This window comes from Gopherus flavomarginatus, chromosome 9 (genome assembly GCF_025201925.1).
Source record: "Gopherus flavomarginatus isolate rGopFla2 chromosome 9, rGopFla2.mat.asm, whole genome shotgun sequence".
Lineage (NCBI taxonomy): Eukaryota > Metazoa > Chordata > Testudines > Testudinidae > Gopherus > Gopherus flavomarginatus.
Window position 1 is genome coordinate 60261589 of NC_066625.1, and position 15533 is coordinate 60277121.

General features: G+C 42.3%; 1 protein-coding gene across 1 annotated transcript in view; it reads left to right on the forward strand.

The window, feature by feature from the left end:
* Nucleotides 1-224: 224 nt before the first annotated feature.
* Nucleotides 225-15533, forward strand: part of RORA (RAR related orphan receptor A) — a 561431-nt gene continuing 546122 nt past the window's right edge. The window contains 1 exon segment of the mRNA XM_050967007.1: nt 225-448. Coding sequence (XP_050822964.1) covers nt 277-448 — 172 coding nt within the window. The 5' untranslated portion in view covers nt 225-276.

Below are 15533 nucleotides of genomic sequence, written 5' to 3' on the forward strand. Positions count from 1 at the left end.
GTGGCCTGGGCGTGTCCCCGCGGGCGGTGCAGCGAGGGCCCCCCGCCCCGGTGTCGGCGCTGGGCAGCCCGCGCCGCGCGTGGCGGCGAAGGCGGGGGGACGCGGGGCTCTCGCTAGCGCTGCCTGTGGTCACAGCCCGGCGCGCTCGCCTCCCATCCGGCTCCGACTCGCGCTCTCCCCGCTGCCGCCGCCGCCGACCATAGAGTCGCGCTGCAAACAGAAGATAGAGGGAGTGCAGGAGCTCGCCATCTCCAAGCCATCCACAGCGGGAAAAACATGGAGTCCGCTCCGGCAGCCCCCGATCCAGTCACCACCGAGCCGGGCAGCAGCGTCTCCGAGCCGGCCGCCGGCGCCAGGGACACCCCGGTCAACCTGGAGCCTGCCCGGAAAAGCGAAGCGCCGGCTCCAGTCCGCAGGCAGAGCTACTCCAGCAGCAGCGGCAGCAGAGGTAGGGAGACTTGGGGAAGGGGGGAGCGCTGGGATAGGGAGGGTGGGAATAGAGAGAGGGGGTAGGAGAGAAGGGGAAATGTAGCAATTAAACCACCGGGCATAAACCAGGGGATTTATTGGGAGCCGGGCACAGAAAAGCAACTCCCCTCTCCATGCAATCTGGCAAACTTTTACAGCTCCTTTTAATTGCTGCGGGAGGAGGGACAGACTGGAGGAAAAATATTGAAAGAGAGAGAGCGAGAGCTGCTCGGTGCTTTCCCGTTTCCCCGTTTATCGCCTGCAAAACTCAAATGGGAACTATGGCCCTGAAATTACATAATTAAAACACAAAACAACCCCCCTGCAGGATCATTAGAATTCAAGGAAACAAACTTTTAAAGCTGCAGTGTCCTTCTCCCCCAACCTTTCCTTCTCTCTCTCCTTTTGACAGTTTCTTCTCTGATGTGCTGAGGTTTGTTGTTGGAATGGGGGAGTTTTATGTGATCTCACTGATTAATTAGGAGGTTGCCGATCTGCGATTTACTGCTCCACTCTTTTGCATGCTGTATTCTTTTTAATTTGCTTCTTCGGTGTGTTTAAAAAAAAATCCCTCCCAAAAGTTGATGGTCTCCTCGCGTTTCTTGAAGGTGCACAACTTTGCAGAGAAGGATCTTCCTGATCTTATGGATTTTCCTCCCCTCCACCCCCAGTCACGGGATATTGCAAACAAATTTTAAAGAGCCTTTAATTGCTGGTTTAATGATGACCTAAGCATTCTCCTGATACAAACCGCATGTTTAATAGGACGGGCAGCGAGAAACGTGTGCTGGCCAGTTTAAGTTCGGCATTGTATATAGCATTACCTGTCCACTTTTACTGAAAGTAACTGTCTTTCGACAGCATTGTATGCTAACTGTTCGCTACTGTAGAGGGAGGGAGAGACCCGCTGCCCCCCTTTCCCCATTGCACAGGAGCGGTTAATTAAAGTCGATGGGTTTTAAATATATTTAGGGTTTGTGAAGAAGAAAAAAAAGAGCGAGAGGGACAAAATGCTGCTTTAATTCCCGCTGTCAATAACTTATAAATCGCCGCTGTCATCCACGGGGAACTGACTCGGTAGGATCGTTGGGTGATGGGTGGAAACTCAATAAAAATACATATACTGATCTGTTCAAGAAATGACAGCCAGCCTGGCGCACACAGTCCTTGCATGGCTCCGCGGTCCTATGCCAGCTGCCGGCTGATTGCAGGGAGTCTGGGAACATTTTCAGGTGGTGCGGGGGGAAAACCGATTCCTCCCGGAGTGTGTGATTTTTGTTGTTGTTTGGAATATGGCTGATCATGTGTTGGCTTGTGTTTTACAGTATTTTCCCCATTTTGGCCACGCCCCCTTTTCCAGGCAGCTTCCCACTCAGGGAATCCGAGTACAGTACAAGCCAGCAAGATGACACACGCTGAAACATTTAATTAGAGGCAATTTCCGAATAATGACCGCGCAGTTATGCAAATACACGGGAGAGGGGAGGTGGCGAGGAAGAGCTGGCTTTGGAGCAGACGGGAAGATGGGGAAGGTTATTGTGTGCAGAAAGCTTTTGGCTGCAAAGAATATATTTAGAGCTTGAGACAGTGGATTTGGAATGCAAGCCGGTTATGTAACAAGGTTAATCAGAACCACTAGAGAAAATTTCCTTCATAATGCTAAGGAGTTTTCGGAATGTTTTCAAAGCGGCCGTAGTTTGTGGTTGTTACACAACCTTCCCCTCCCCAGTTGCTTCCAGTCTGTATGCTTCAATCTGCTTTAATTGTCATTGCTGGCACAGGATGACTTTTGGGGGGAAGGGGTGGGGAGAGGGGGATGGCAACCTTCAGATTAGTTTTGCGATGTTGTAACTTTTAGACCTTAAATTATGTAATGGACTACTAGTAAGGTATGTATGTATCAAAAGGGGAGACGGCAGTATTTCTGACGATGAGGGTGATCCGCTCGTGATTCTGAATCGTTTAGGCTTTGCTACCGCTAACCTGCTGACCCATATGTCCCTCCTCCCCCTTGTGTAGCATTCAGTAAGGGAGTGGGGGTTAAACACACACACTGCACGCAAGCACTAGGTTATGTAACAATCTGAATGAAAAAACGAAGGTCAGTGATGGAGGCATCCATGCAGCAGTGCAATACCAAAAGCCCCTGGAAATTGTCTTTAGAGTCTTTAATATCTGAGAGGGTATGCTTTTTAGGGACAGTAATTGTTTGTGCCTTGTAGGGGTGGGCGTATGGATTGGACTGATTTAAAGAAGGAAACTGTTTTGAGTTTAGGGATGATGTAATGGAGTTGGTAGGAAATACAAATCTGCTCCTAGATTGCAGACAGTAAGAAAATTGAAGCTGGCATTCAGGATTAATGTTGCATAAATTACAGTATTGAAAATAAGGTGACCTATCCGCTAGGTGATTATGCCTTTCTGATATTTAAAAGGTGAAGGTCTGTGACTTTGCAAGAAAATACCAGATAATTGTAATTAACATTTTTAGCCTGTTTAAAAGCAGGACCTAGATGGAGACATTGGGTGAAATTGAGCCACCTGACTTGTGATTTATTTATTTAGTTAGTTAAAGATGCCTGAGGTTGATTTTATGCTTTTTTCAGATAAAGGTAAAATATATTATGTGGAAATCTTGACATTGGGGTGACCTCGCAATGCATGAATAGCACATATATGAGTTCAGGTAAAAAAATAGCCCTGTAACACAGGTAAATTCCAAATCATGTGTTCGTGTACATGTTGAGCACATCAACTGATTGTTGTTATCTCACAATGTGCTCCATGAAGGCAGATCCAGAGACATATGCAGGTCAGTTTGCAGAATTGGTACCCAGAAAAGCATTCCTTGATTTTTAAATCAATAACGTTAAGACACTGGAAATATTTCTTCTGAATCATCTATTTTAGTAGCTGCTACTGTTGCAAACCTGTACTCAGGGCTGTGCAGCTAAACTAGCTGTTCTTAACAGTGAATTCAAGAAAATAAAGACTTGAAGAAAAGGGTAGTCGATGAAACTCAGGAAAAAAAAGATGGCGAGAGGTTAAATTCTTAACTGCAGCTTTAATTACTGTAACGTTTGAAATATGGTATCTGTTGATACCACTTACATATCTGGCTTGACAGATCCCTAAATAGCTTTATTTTATTTTTACTTTTGCTAATGGGTTGGTATTTTTACTTTTGTTCTAATGGGTTGGTGTTTATTATAACAAGCAGTATTATATAAGTGTGTGTGAGACTGAGAGAGAGAGAGATCACCTGTGGACTGGTGGTATTGAGTAATGTTATTGAGTAGTTTGAAAGAATAATGACACATTAGATTGAAAAAAGTGACCAACAGTCAGATAAAAAGCCGGATATTTCCAAATAAAGATATTGTTGTCACCTACTCTAGTTGTTTGTTTATTTTAACCTAATGGCAGTAGATTTCCAGTTTTCCATTAGGTTAAACCCTAATCCATATGTGTTTGTACAGGTGTTCTCAGATGTCTTCATAGCATGCACTGACTTCATTGACTACTTTGCACACCCTAGTCACAATTGCATATACCACTTCCGCTTTCATCTGCAGTCATAGAATATTCCTAAGGCAACTACAGCCGTTGCTTACGTATAAAGTAATATTAGGAGAGTATTTTTAGATATATATAATATATAAATTATTGAGCATCTGGAAATGAGAAGCCAGAATCATGTGATCAGCCTGCTGTTTGTGGATCATCAGGAAGCACTCCACACACTACAGTCTAAGATTCTCAGTGTTATTACCTCCTTCTAAAAATGAACATATATGAAAAAATAACGAATGTTGGACTGAGCTTTCTGTTATCCCATCAAAGCTTAAATGTTGCATTTCCATTTTTAAATCTGAAATATCAGTTGTCCTAATTTCAGGAGCCAAGGTCTTGTTCTCTAGGCTTTTTTCTCACCTTTTGTCATCTATAGCATGTCAATCAACTGCTGTAGTTTTCCAAGGGCTGCTGAGGGACTTGTGTTATGCTGTCTTGCAGTTTCTCCCCTGTCTGTCTATGAGACCTAGGACTAGAAAGCAAAATATTTATTTTTTCTTTTCTGGGCTGTTACTCTGGTTTTTTTGCACTGTCAATAAGTGGGGGAAAAAGAAGTTTCCCCTCTGTTGACAGAAATAATTTAGTTCAATTTCCTATTCATGTCCCCCAATGCGTTTTTCAGGTATCTTGTTAGGAAAGTTGAACATTTGAAAGGCAGCATTCATGTTGTTGGAGGACATTGTATTAAATGTTTGATGGTGATGATTGCTGTACTTCTGTGAACAGAAAGCTATACGCACATAGGAGGCAGTTTCCTGAACCCTTACTGATGAATATTGAGTGTCTGTTTGCATTTCCCAATCCCTTGTTGGGACTTGGGTCTTTGTCACCACTTGAGACTAATGATATCCTGATTTTTATTTTATTTAATTTTTTGCACTGTGCTGTAAGTTGATTATAACATCAGTGAATAGTGGGTGTCAGCCCTTTATTCTGCAGCTCCATCGGCAGTTGCACACTTCGCAAATGTTTCAGATGTTCTAAACAGAATATTTGTGATGTAACAAAATTTGTCAGTTTAGTGTGTGATCTTTGCATTTTCAAGTTTTGGGTACTCTCTTTTAATTTGCAGAACACTTTTCTCACAGCGAGTGTTGTTCTGATTTAGGACTACTTCTGATTTAGGACTATAGATTTGCCTGTTGGGTAAGTGAGATGTACTATGAAGCATCTGAAAGAAAACCGCAATCATTTAGTTTTAAACCTTTGTAGCAGACGAACAATAATACCAATTTTGCATTGTTTTCTCAGGAACAGTCCCATTCCATTGTTGCAATAAAACCATAACTTAGTCTTTTATTTTATTGACTTGAAAAGAATCTCAGTGGCTTATAAACCAGTAAAGAACACATTTGGTAATGGAGATTAATTGGCAATATAACTTTTATAGCTCAGGTTATAGAACTATGTTTCAATGGTAGGACAGTTTTGGCTGTTGAAAGTTGTCTGATTTTCTTCTACTGTTTGTTTCCTACTGTAAGGAAATTTGGCCTTGGTGAAATATGGAGTAGCTCCATTGAGGTTAATGGATTTATTCCAGATTTACCCAACTGCAGTGAAGAGAAGAGTCTAGCCCTAAGGTTTTATAATGTCTAAAATTAACCTTAAAATGATTTCATTATCAATACTTAAGACTGAGTATCTTGAGTTATTTAAGTTTGTAAGATAATGGGTCCAAAAAACTAGGAAGTGAAAGTACTCTGGGGAAAAAATATTAAAATTCATTAAAATATGTTGATAAAGGATAAATTTAAGATGTTTGAGAAAGAGACTGGCACCACCAAGTTCAGTATGCATAATTAATTTAAAAGTTTCAGCTTTAATATTGTTTGTTAATTTTGACTGTTCTCAACAAATTTGGGTAACTGCCTTAAGCATAGCCTATATAATAGAATAAAAGTATTTGTTGAAAATAATTATGAAATAATTGTTCTAAAGTACTTCTTGGTTTTTTTTTAAATACATTTTTCTTTACTTTAGGCTTGGTGCTGACTGTATGAAGGACTGGGTTTAAAAACCATAGGTGTATTGCATTTTGAAATATAATTGAAATGGGAAAAAAAAGGGAAACACTCTCTCTTTTTGAAACAAAATTCTTAAAATCACTTTATATTTTTAAGTGATTTATTTTGGCAAGTTCAGACAGATTTACTGTATATTTCACCAAAAAAAAGGGGGTAAATTTAGATAATTCATAATATTCCTTAGTTAGAAAACATTGTGTGTAATTTTTGCTACCTGTTTGGGGTGTGAACATTCTTCGGCTTCAATTTTTTTGAGTAGCATAGAATGAGATTGAGTAAATTTTGGATGTGTTGAAAATACTTTAATATGTTACATTTCTGCTGTTCACTGTGGTGCAGTCGTGTTTTAGAGGTTGAGTTTTAAATTTCTCAAATGATGGGGCTTTCACCACTTACCTTGGGAAACTCTTCAACACTGTGTCATGTTTTCCTGATACTTTGTTTAGCATATCTTTCATCCCATTTGTCCTCATATTTTACATTTGAACCTCAATTTTTCTCACTGCATGATATTCCATTCCTCTTCCTTAATCATCATTTATGTCTTTTAAAAATATTTACTCAGGCATCAGTCCATCTAACTCTAACCCTCTCCCTCTTTCCCCCCCCCAACTCCTTCCAATTGGACAATAAATAAGTGAGATTTCCTTTTGTCACCTACAAGAAATTCAAACTCAGGAGAGAAACCACGCCTGTCAACCTGATAGCTGCCAAGTCGTGTGTAGCTCCATTTGTGACATTTCTCATGAGTAACAGAAGTCACTGACTGGGGCAGGGTGCATGGGATGGGGGGAAGTCGTGGCATTAGTGCATGAACATGGCAGTGGGAGTGTGTGATAGGTGGGGAGCTAGGGTTGCTAGGGTGCCTGAAAGGTGATAAGGTTGCTGATGTATCTGGGATGGGCGTGTGCAGGTGACAGCTTTGGATCCAGTGTCCCACACCCACAAGGGATGTGGGTAGTTGCAGGTGTCTGTCTATCTGAAGAGAGTATCTGGGTGGAAGAATCTTGGGCCACTATTCTGTCCTTCCTTTGCCTTCTGTCCTTGCCAGCTGCTGCCATTGCCACCTTTTGCTGCTGTCTCCTCCTCTTCCTCTATTTGGATCTAGGGGAACTGCTGCTGCTGGCAGTGAGGAGCAATTGCAGGCCATCCCTTCAGTCCAGTGGATATATGAGGATCCAGCTGGATTGCAAGGATGCATGACAGGACTGCCAGATATGGCTGAATTCTGTTCTAGAAACCTAGCTTGCAGTGACGCAGGTGTCTCTACTCATGATGGTGTTGTATTGCAATATCTGATGCAGTGTCATGGCAGAATTACTTGATCCATGGACAAGAAAAAAAGTCATTAGAAGAGGGCTTTGTGAGTTATGTCGGAATGGAACAGTTTCCCTAACCAAGCTCTGTGAAACCTTCATTTTCCCCAAAACTGCATAAATTCAAAACTTAGCCCTACGTCTTCAGAAAGTTAATGAATTTTTCAAGTTAGCATGGGACCAATTTTGAGTGAAAATCGGCCAATGGCAAGTTCAGTTTCACAAAGTTTTGATCGGTGAAATGGGTGAAACTTGCAAATTCTGATCAAATTTCACATTTTTATTTTTTGGGTTTGTTTTAATACTGGTTGTCCACTCTCCCTAACTGAAAGTGAAGAGGAGGTTGGCATGAACTTTTGTGAGATCTGAACTTCCACATGGAGCACTGCTCTCTCTGTCTACAAACTTCAGTTGAGCACTTCAGCATACCTGTTATTGGTCTGTGCTGATAAAAGCATAACAGTAGGTAGTGGTGCATGTCAATAGGAGTTACATATGTAAATTACGTGTTCTATATGAAATTGCTGTTTGTGTGTGCCAGTTTAAATCTCCTAGTTATTCCTGCCCTAATAGCATCTTTCCTTTGGAAGGATCCTCAGGTACTTTAAACACTGTGCTGCTATCAGGAACAACCTCAACAATTGTTGTTGAAATCCAGTCGCTTCTTGTGTGGAATTTGACAGCTGTACAATAGCACAGATAGGACAGGAAGTGAAGACTACCATCTCTGGCTGGAACACTGAAGGAGTGTAGATAGATAGAATATAGTTACCCAGTCAAGACACTGGGATGAACAGCTGTATTCCTGTGGAAGAAGTCTTAGCAATCTTCTGTGACTGTGTATGTTGTTCTATCTCTCCAGAGAGACAGAACTTCCAGCAGCACAGTACACTCTAACGTCAGTAATCGTGCTGTCTCAGATGGAAGAGTGCTGTCTACTAAATCATGACTACTAGTTCTATAAGCTTCTTTGGATGTGTCTGCATTCATTCACTGAGCAACTCCAACCTCACTGGGTTTTGAGATCTGACAAAACTGAAGCTGGAAGTGGTATGTCTGCAGGTCTTGCTTTCATTGATTTTATTAAACAGATGTCTATACAAAGTTACTTTCTTTAATAATGTGTTACAAAGCATGGTACCAAATGCCCTGATATTACCAGAGGCTTTAAGAAGCTTGTCATGAAGCATGTGTTGATGATAAAGCAATGTGATTTTTTTTCTTTTTGGGGTATGGGGAAACTCTGTGGCTGTTACCCAACCTACTTAATTTCCTCTTCTCACATAAGTCCCCTTCCCCCCAAATAATCACATAAACAGAAGCTTCTGCAGTTAAGGGACAACAATTAAAATTCACGCTCAACCAAATGTGCATAAATGATCCAGTAATGGTGCCCCACTGCAGAGTTTTTCATTTGTAATTTAATCTAACAATTTCCATATACTTCTAAAGCAGCACACTATGAAACTGGCAACTTCTGAGAAATTGCTGTGCTATTACAAACAGTGTTTGAGCTGGTATTATAGCAGCATGAATAGATGGTGCAATGGAGAACAAAGTTAGTGGCTGAACCGGAGCTGAGAGAAATTGCTAGCAGAAGGTGAGAAAGCAGAGTTGGATTATGATAACCTCCCTTGTAGAATCAAATTAAATCTTGTTAAAGGTTTTATTGATCTTAGTTTGTAGTTGTACCATGCATTTACCGCACACAGGTATATGAGATTAATGAGGCAGATGATGTGATCCAGGAGTGAAAAACTACAGTGCTGCTGTTTTTAAAATGTTTTATTTTGTACATGTGTAGGATAGTTTAATTGACTGTATGTTTATGCACTTTAATTCCATGCCTACTCAAATATGTTGGAGGCAACTAATATGTAGCAATAAGGGAAATATAGTTAAACTGTAAGTTAAACATAATGTTATACTAAAATGGGTTTGAGCAGCAAGCACCCATTTTCTCTAATTTGTTTTTCCCAGAGAGAGCCAGAATTTGTAGTATACAGCAGTATTCTCATTGGAAGAGAGTGTCTGTGTAAAGAATAATGTATGTATATCTGATCATGTGGAGCTAGCTTTTGAAGGTAGTACATGCACACTGTCTGATCTGTTGCCCCTAGCGTCATAGCTTCCCAGAGTAGACATCATTGCACACAGTGGGAATCGCTAATAGATGCATGCTTTTAGATATTTTAGATCTCACTATGCATTAAATGCTTAATGAAATACATTACAACTTACCAGTTGCCATAAAAAAAAAATTTGCCTGGAAAAAAAAAAAGTGTGTGTGAAACCAATGGGAAAAAAGTAAACCTTGATATGCAGTGGGGTATACGGGATATGCTTGAGTACAACTTTTGGAATCTGAGCTGTCACCTACCTACCCACTGGAAATTAAGATTTGGCAGCATTTAGAGGGCAGTTTGTCTGTGTACCTGTGCAGTAAGGTATAAACAGGCTGCTGAAACACACATACAATTGTAGACATGATGGGGGAAAATGAAATTATATATTAATAGAGTTTTACTTGACTGCTTTGACACTGGTACAAGGTCTGTGATATACAGTCAAGAATAAAATCAAGGCCAAGGCTTGTGAAACACAAGTTGTAGGATTTTTGCCCCTCTCCCCCCGTCATATGAGTGTGAGAGTATTTTAAATTGAGATTTTTTACTTTTTAACCATCTATGAATGGAAAATAGTGGCTATTCGTATGGAACTTACAAACTGAGAGTACGTCTACAGTACACAATTAATTTGAACTTATTTTATTCAAATTTTCTGAAGCGATTTTATACGTTCAGTGTTGTGTGTCCCCACTAAAGTGAATTCGGCGGAGTGCGTCCACAGTACTGAGGCTAGCATCGAATGTTGGAGCAGTGCACTGTGGTAGCTATCCCACAGTTCCCGCAGTCTCTGCCACCTACTGGAATTGTGGGTTAAGCTCCCAGTGCATGATGGGGCAAAAACATTCTCGTGGGTGTTTCTGGGTATGTGCCGTCATTCGCTCCTCCCTCCGTGAAAGCTACAGCAGACACCATACTACCAGCAGACTGTGCAGCACGGTGCACTGCCTGTCTCCTGGTACTATGAATCCACCTCGCATGTCCTCTCATCTTTCTATCTACTCTTTCATCTAACCATTTCCCGCCTTTTTTCGGCTACCATGAACAGAGCCGCACAGCTTCCACCGCTTTTTCCATGTTGTCTATCCTGGGCTCCCGTGGAAGCTACAGAAGGCAACAAGTCCCCGTCATTTTTCGGCCATCGTGAACAGAGCTGCACGGCTTCCGCTGCAAACTCTGCTCATGTTTCCACCGCAAACTCTGCTCTCCCGCTCTTGCAGCTCTAACGAGCTTCCCAACTCTGTGAAAGCTACAGAAGACAACCATTTACTGCCAAAGCAATCATTGACCAGTTGCTATCAAGGGTAGTGACTCTGGGAAAAGTGCAGACAATTGTGGATGGCTTTTGTGTGCTGCGGTTCCCTAATTGTGGCGGGGCATTAGACGGAACGCATAACCCTACCTTGGCCCTGGCACACCGGGGTGGCCAGTACATAAACCACAAGAGGTACTTTTCCTTGGTGCTGCAATCACTGGTGGATCACAAGGGACGTTTCACCGACATCGACTTGGGATGGCTGGGAAAGGTGCATGATGCTCGCATCTTCAGGAACCCTGGTCTGTTTGAACAGCTGCAGGAAGGGACTTCCCAGACCAGAAAATTACCATTGGGGATGTTGAAATGGCTATAGTTATTCTCGAGGTCCCAGCCTACCCCTTAATGCCATGGCTCATGAAGCCGTACACAGGCACCCTGGACAGTAGTAATGAGCAGTTCAACTACAGGCTGAGCAAGTGCAGAATGGTGGTAGAATGTGCTTTTGGACTTTTGAAAGTGCTCTGGCACAGTTTACTGACTCGGTTAGATCTCAGCACAACCAGTATTCCAATTGTAATTGCTGCTTGTTGTGTGCTCCACAATCTCTGTGAGAGTAAGGGGGAGACGTTTATGGCAGGGTGGGAGGTTGAGGCAACTCGCCTGGCGGCCAGTTTTGCACAGCCAGACAACAGGGCAATTAGAAGAACGCAGCAGGGCGCGCTGCGCATCAGAGAAGCTTTGAAAGCCAGTTTCATGACTGACGAGGGTACGGTGTGACAGTTATGTTTGTTTCTCTTGAAGTTACCTGCCTCCTATATATATGAAAGGAAATAGAGTCTAAATTGTTTAAAAAATGTTCTTTATTATTTGTTGCACAACACATTGAGAGAAATCTGAAGACAGACTGGGGTGAGGGGTGGTTGGGTTAGGGGGGTGAAGGAGGAGGGAAGGACAAGTTGAGAAATCAAATCAAAAGATAGCATATGCCAGCTTTCTGGTGCTTGGGCGATCCTCTGGGGTTCAGTGTGTGGGTCCCCGTAGCCTCCCCCGTTGTGTTTTGGGCGTCTGGGTGAGGAGGCTATGGAACTTGAGGAAGAGGGAGTTTGATTATACAGGGCTGCAGCGGCAGTCTGTGGTCTTGCTGCCTTTCCCACATTAGATCCACCATACAGTGGAGCATGTCAGTTAGTCCCCCATGAGCTTGACCATAGCGTCCTGCCTGCTCTTACTGCTCGTGTACCTCCTCTGTTTGTGTTCCTGTAATGCTTTACAGGACTCCGCAATTGTTTGCCTCCATGCATTCAGCTTGGCCCTATCAGTGCGGGAGGACTGCATGAGCTCGGCGAACGTGTCTTCCCAAGTTTTTTTTTTTCCGCCTTCTAATCTGGACCAGCCTCTGGAAAGGGGTAGATAGGGGCTGCGTTGAAACATTTGCACCTACGGGAGGAGAAAAAGGGAGGGTAGTATTTTAAAATATACATTTCAGAGAACAAAGGGGACACTTTGGTGTGAGTAAACCATCACACACAGCCGGGCAACAGAATTCAGCTTGCAAGCAGCCTAGGGGCATGCGGGGTTCTGCTTCCTCTACATTCATTTCAATGTTTTCAAACTGCTGGAATCCCTTTCCCATAGCAAGCAATGGTTGGTGGGTTTGCCACAAAGGAGGGCCTGTGGGCTCTCTGGGATGATCACTTCACACAACACCCAACCCCCCCACACCTACTGCGTGGCTCCGATGAGGCTCTGAGCAGGGATGAGCCCTTTAAACTATATGTGAACAGCCCAGCACGGCTAGGTTTCCCCCCCGCTCCCTACCACGTGGCTCTGATCAGGCTCTCACTCACCAGAAGTACCTTTTCCGGGGTCACGGTCCAGGAGCCTGCATTGGGAGTGGGGAGAGGCTATTGGCTCCAGCATTAAGCATAGTTCCTAGCTAGTAGGGGAAACGGATTCTCCACTTGCCGCCTGTGCACTCTCCTCCTCCTCCTCCTCCTCTTCATCCTCCAATGACTCTTCCTCCTCGCTCCGTGCAACTCCCCCCTTGCAGGTGTCCACAGACAGTGGTGGGGTAGTGGTGGCGTCACCCCTCCTAATTGCGTGGAGCTCACGGTTGAAGCGGAATGTATGGGGCTGTGACCCAGAGCGCCCATTTGCCTCCCTGGCTTTTTGGTATGCTTACCTGATTTTTGTATGACAGTTCTGTGTCCCTGGAGTAGCCTCTTTCCATCATGGCCCTGGAGACTTTAGCATACGTATTTGCGTTCCTTTTTTTGGAATGTAGTTCTGCCATAACAGACTCGTCTCCCCAACGTGCGATGAGATCCAGTACCTCCCATTCAAACCATGCTGGAGCTCGTTTGTGAATCTGGGACTGTGTGATCTCTTGTGATGGTGGACTCTGTATGGTTGCCTGTGATGGTGGACTGTGCTGACGGTCACCTGTGCTAATGGTGACCAAACAGGAAATGAAATTCAGAAGTTCCCAGGGCTTTTTCTGCCCACTTGGCTAGTGCATCGGAGTTGAGTGTGTCATCCAGAGCGGTCACAAGGGAGCATTCTGGGGTAGTTCCTGGAGGCCAATATGTTGAATTGCGTCCACAATACCTTTAACCTGGGATTACAATCTCAATATAAGCGCTATTCCACTTGCTGAGGTGGAGTACAGAAATCGATTTAAAGAGCCCTTTAAATCGAAAAGGCCAATTTGGTCATGTGGAAGGAATCATTTTTTTTTTTAAATTAACTCAGCTAATTCCGAAATAACAGACTAGTGTAGACTTTACTTGGCAAAATAGTCTGTCTGTTGTGCACCAGTGATTGCCAAGTACTACTGATAGTAAAAATGGTTTTAACTATACTTTTGAAAGAAGACTTGGAATTTGCTAAGACAAGCTAATATACAACTTCTGTTAATACTTTTCTTGAAGTCATAAATCTGTCAGCACAAAAATACTCTAAATCCTGTGTATATTAAAAAATAAAATGAAACAAATCCCAAAGAAAATGGGGTGTACCAGAAAGTCTTCTCTCCATGCATAATATTTTATGTGCATAATTTTAGATAAAGAGTTTTGTTAGTCACTTGCAGTGTGGAAGTTGCAGATAGTTGGTCTTGAAAGTAATGTAGGACCAAAAAGTGATCTTTTTAAAATTTCTAATCCAGTAATGAATGTACTCTAGATTTTTAACATCTGATGTTGAACCACAATGTGCTGAGACAATAAATATAATTTATGTTGGATCTCGCTAAAAACAGATGTAGCAACTATTTCCATGGCTGTTCTCTGGTGCCGATATACAGAAAAATTGTAAATGAAAAAAACGCACAGTAATTTCAAATTCTGTTAAATACATATTCTCTCTCTCTCTCTCTCTCTCTTTTTCCAAGTAATAGGCTGACCATTAGGAAAGTACAAAACAAACAGCAAAAGAGATGTTATTTCAATACTTCTAAGAGCCTGTTTATAAGCAGTGGATAATTTTAAAAAATATTTGAAAATGTCCTGTTAAACGTCCTCTTGATTTTTATTACTGTGTCTGTGGGGGCATTTTATTTCATATTGAAATCGGAGTATTTTTCCTTATTTGTATTAACCATAATTCCATGGAAAATCAGCATGCAGGAGATCTGACTTCTGGTCAGTAATTGGTCATGCAGTACCAACATGAAGACAAATCTTGGCTTCTAGATTGGGAGTGTTTTACATTCCTAACTAGGGCTCCAATCCTGAAAATGCTTAAGCACATGCTTAACTTCATGCATGGTGAGCTGCCCCACTGAAGTCAGTGGCACCACTCACAACGTGTAAAGTTAAGCATGTCCATTGATGTTTGCAGAATAGAGGCTGAGGTCTGCTACTAGTTAAGAATCACACTGTAAAGTAATTTTGGGGAAATATCAAGCTTCTTAGTAACATGAACAAGTGTTTGGAAAACAAGTGACTTGTATTTTATTTCATGGGTTTGTAATTACTTTGCAGGACCTACTGTTATCATGCCATAATATTGCCTCCTTAATAGTACTGTGCGTCTGGTGCTGGAGACAGAAGGCATCCCCTGGCCAATAGGTAAATACCATAAATAGTGTTACACAAGCACAATTCAGGTGCTACATCGTGTACCATAACACAATCCTTATTTATTGTATAACAGTACTCCTAAAGGAGGGGATGTCTTCTATCTCCAGCACCAGAGGCACAGTACTATTAGGGAGGCAGTATTATAACAAGATATTTACATGTCAGATGCTCTAAAGATTCATATGTCTCTTCATACTTCAACCACCATTCCAGGGGACATGTGTCCATGCTGATGACTGGTTCTGCTCAATAACAATCCAAAGCAGTGCGGACCAACACAGGTTCATTTTCATTATGGAGTCAGATACCACCAGCAGAAGGTTAATTTTCTTTTTTATGGTTCAGGTTCTGTAGTTTCCACGTAGGAGTGTTACTCTTTCAAGACTTCTGAAAGTATGCACCACACCTCATCCCTCTCGGATTTTGGAAGGTACTTCAGATTCTTAAACCTTGGGTTGAGTGCTGCAGTTATCATTAGTAATCTCACATTGATACCTTCTTTGCGTTTTGTCAAATCTGAAGTGAAAGTGTTCTTAAAATGAGCAACATGTGATGGGTCATCATCCGAGACTGCTATAACATGAAATATATGGCAGAATGTGGGTAAAATAAAGCCGTAGAGATACAATTCTGCCCCAAGGAGTTCAGTCACAAATTTAATTAACGCATTATTTTTTTAACAAGTG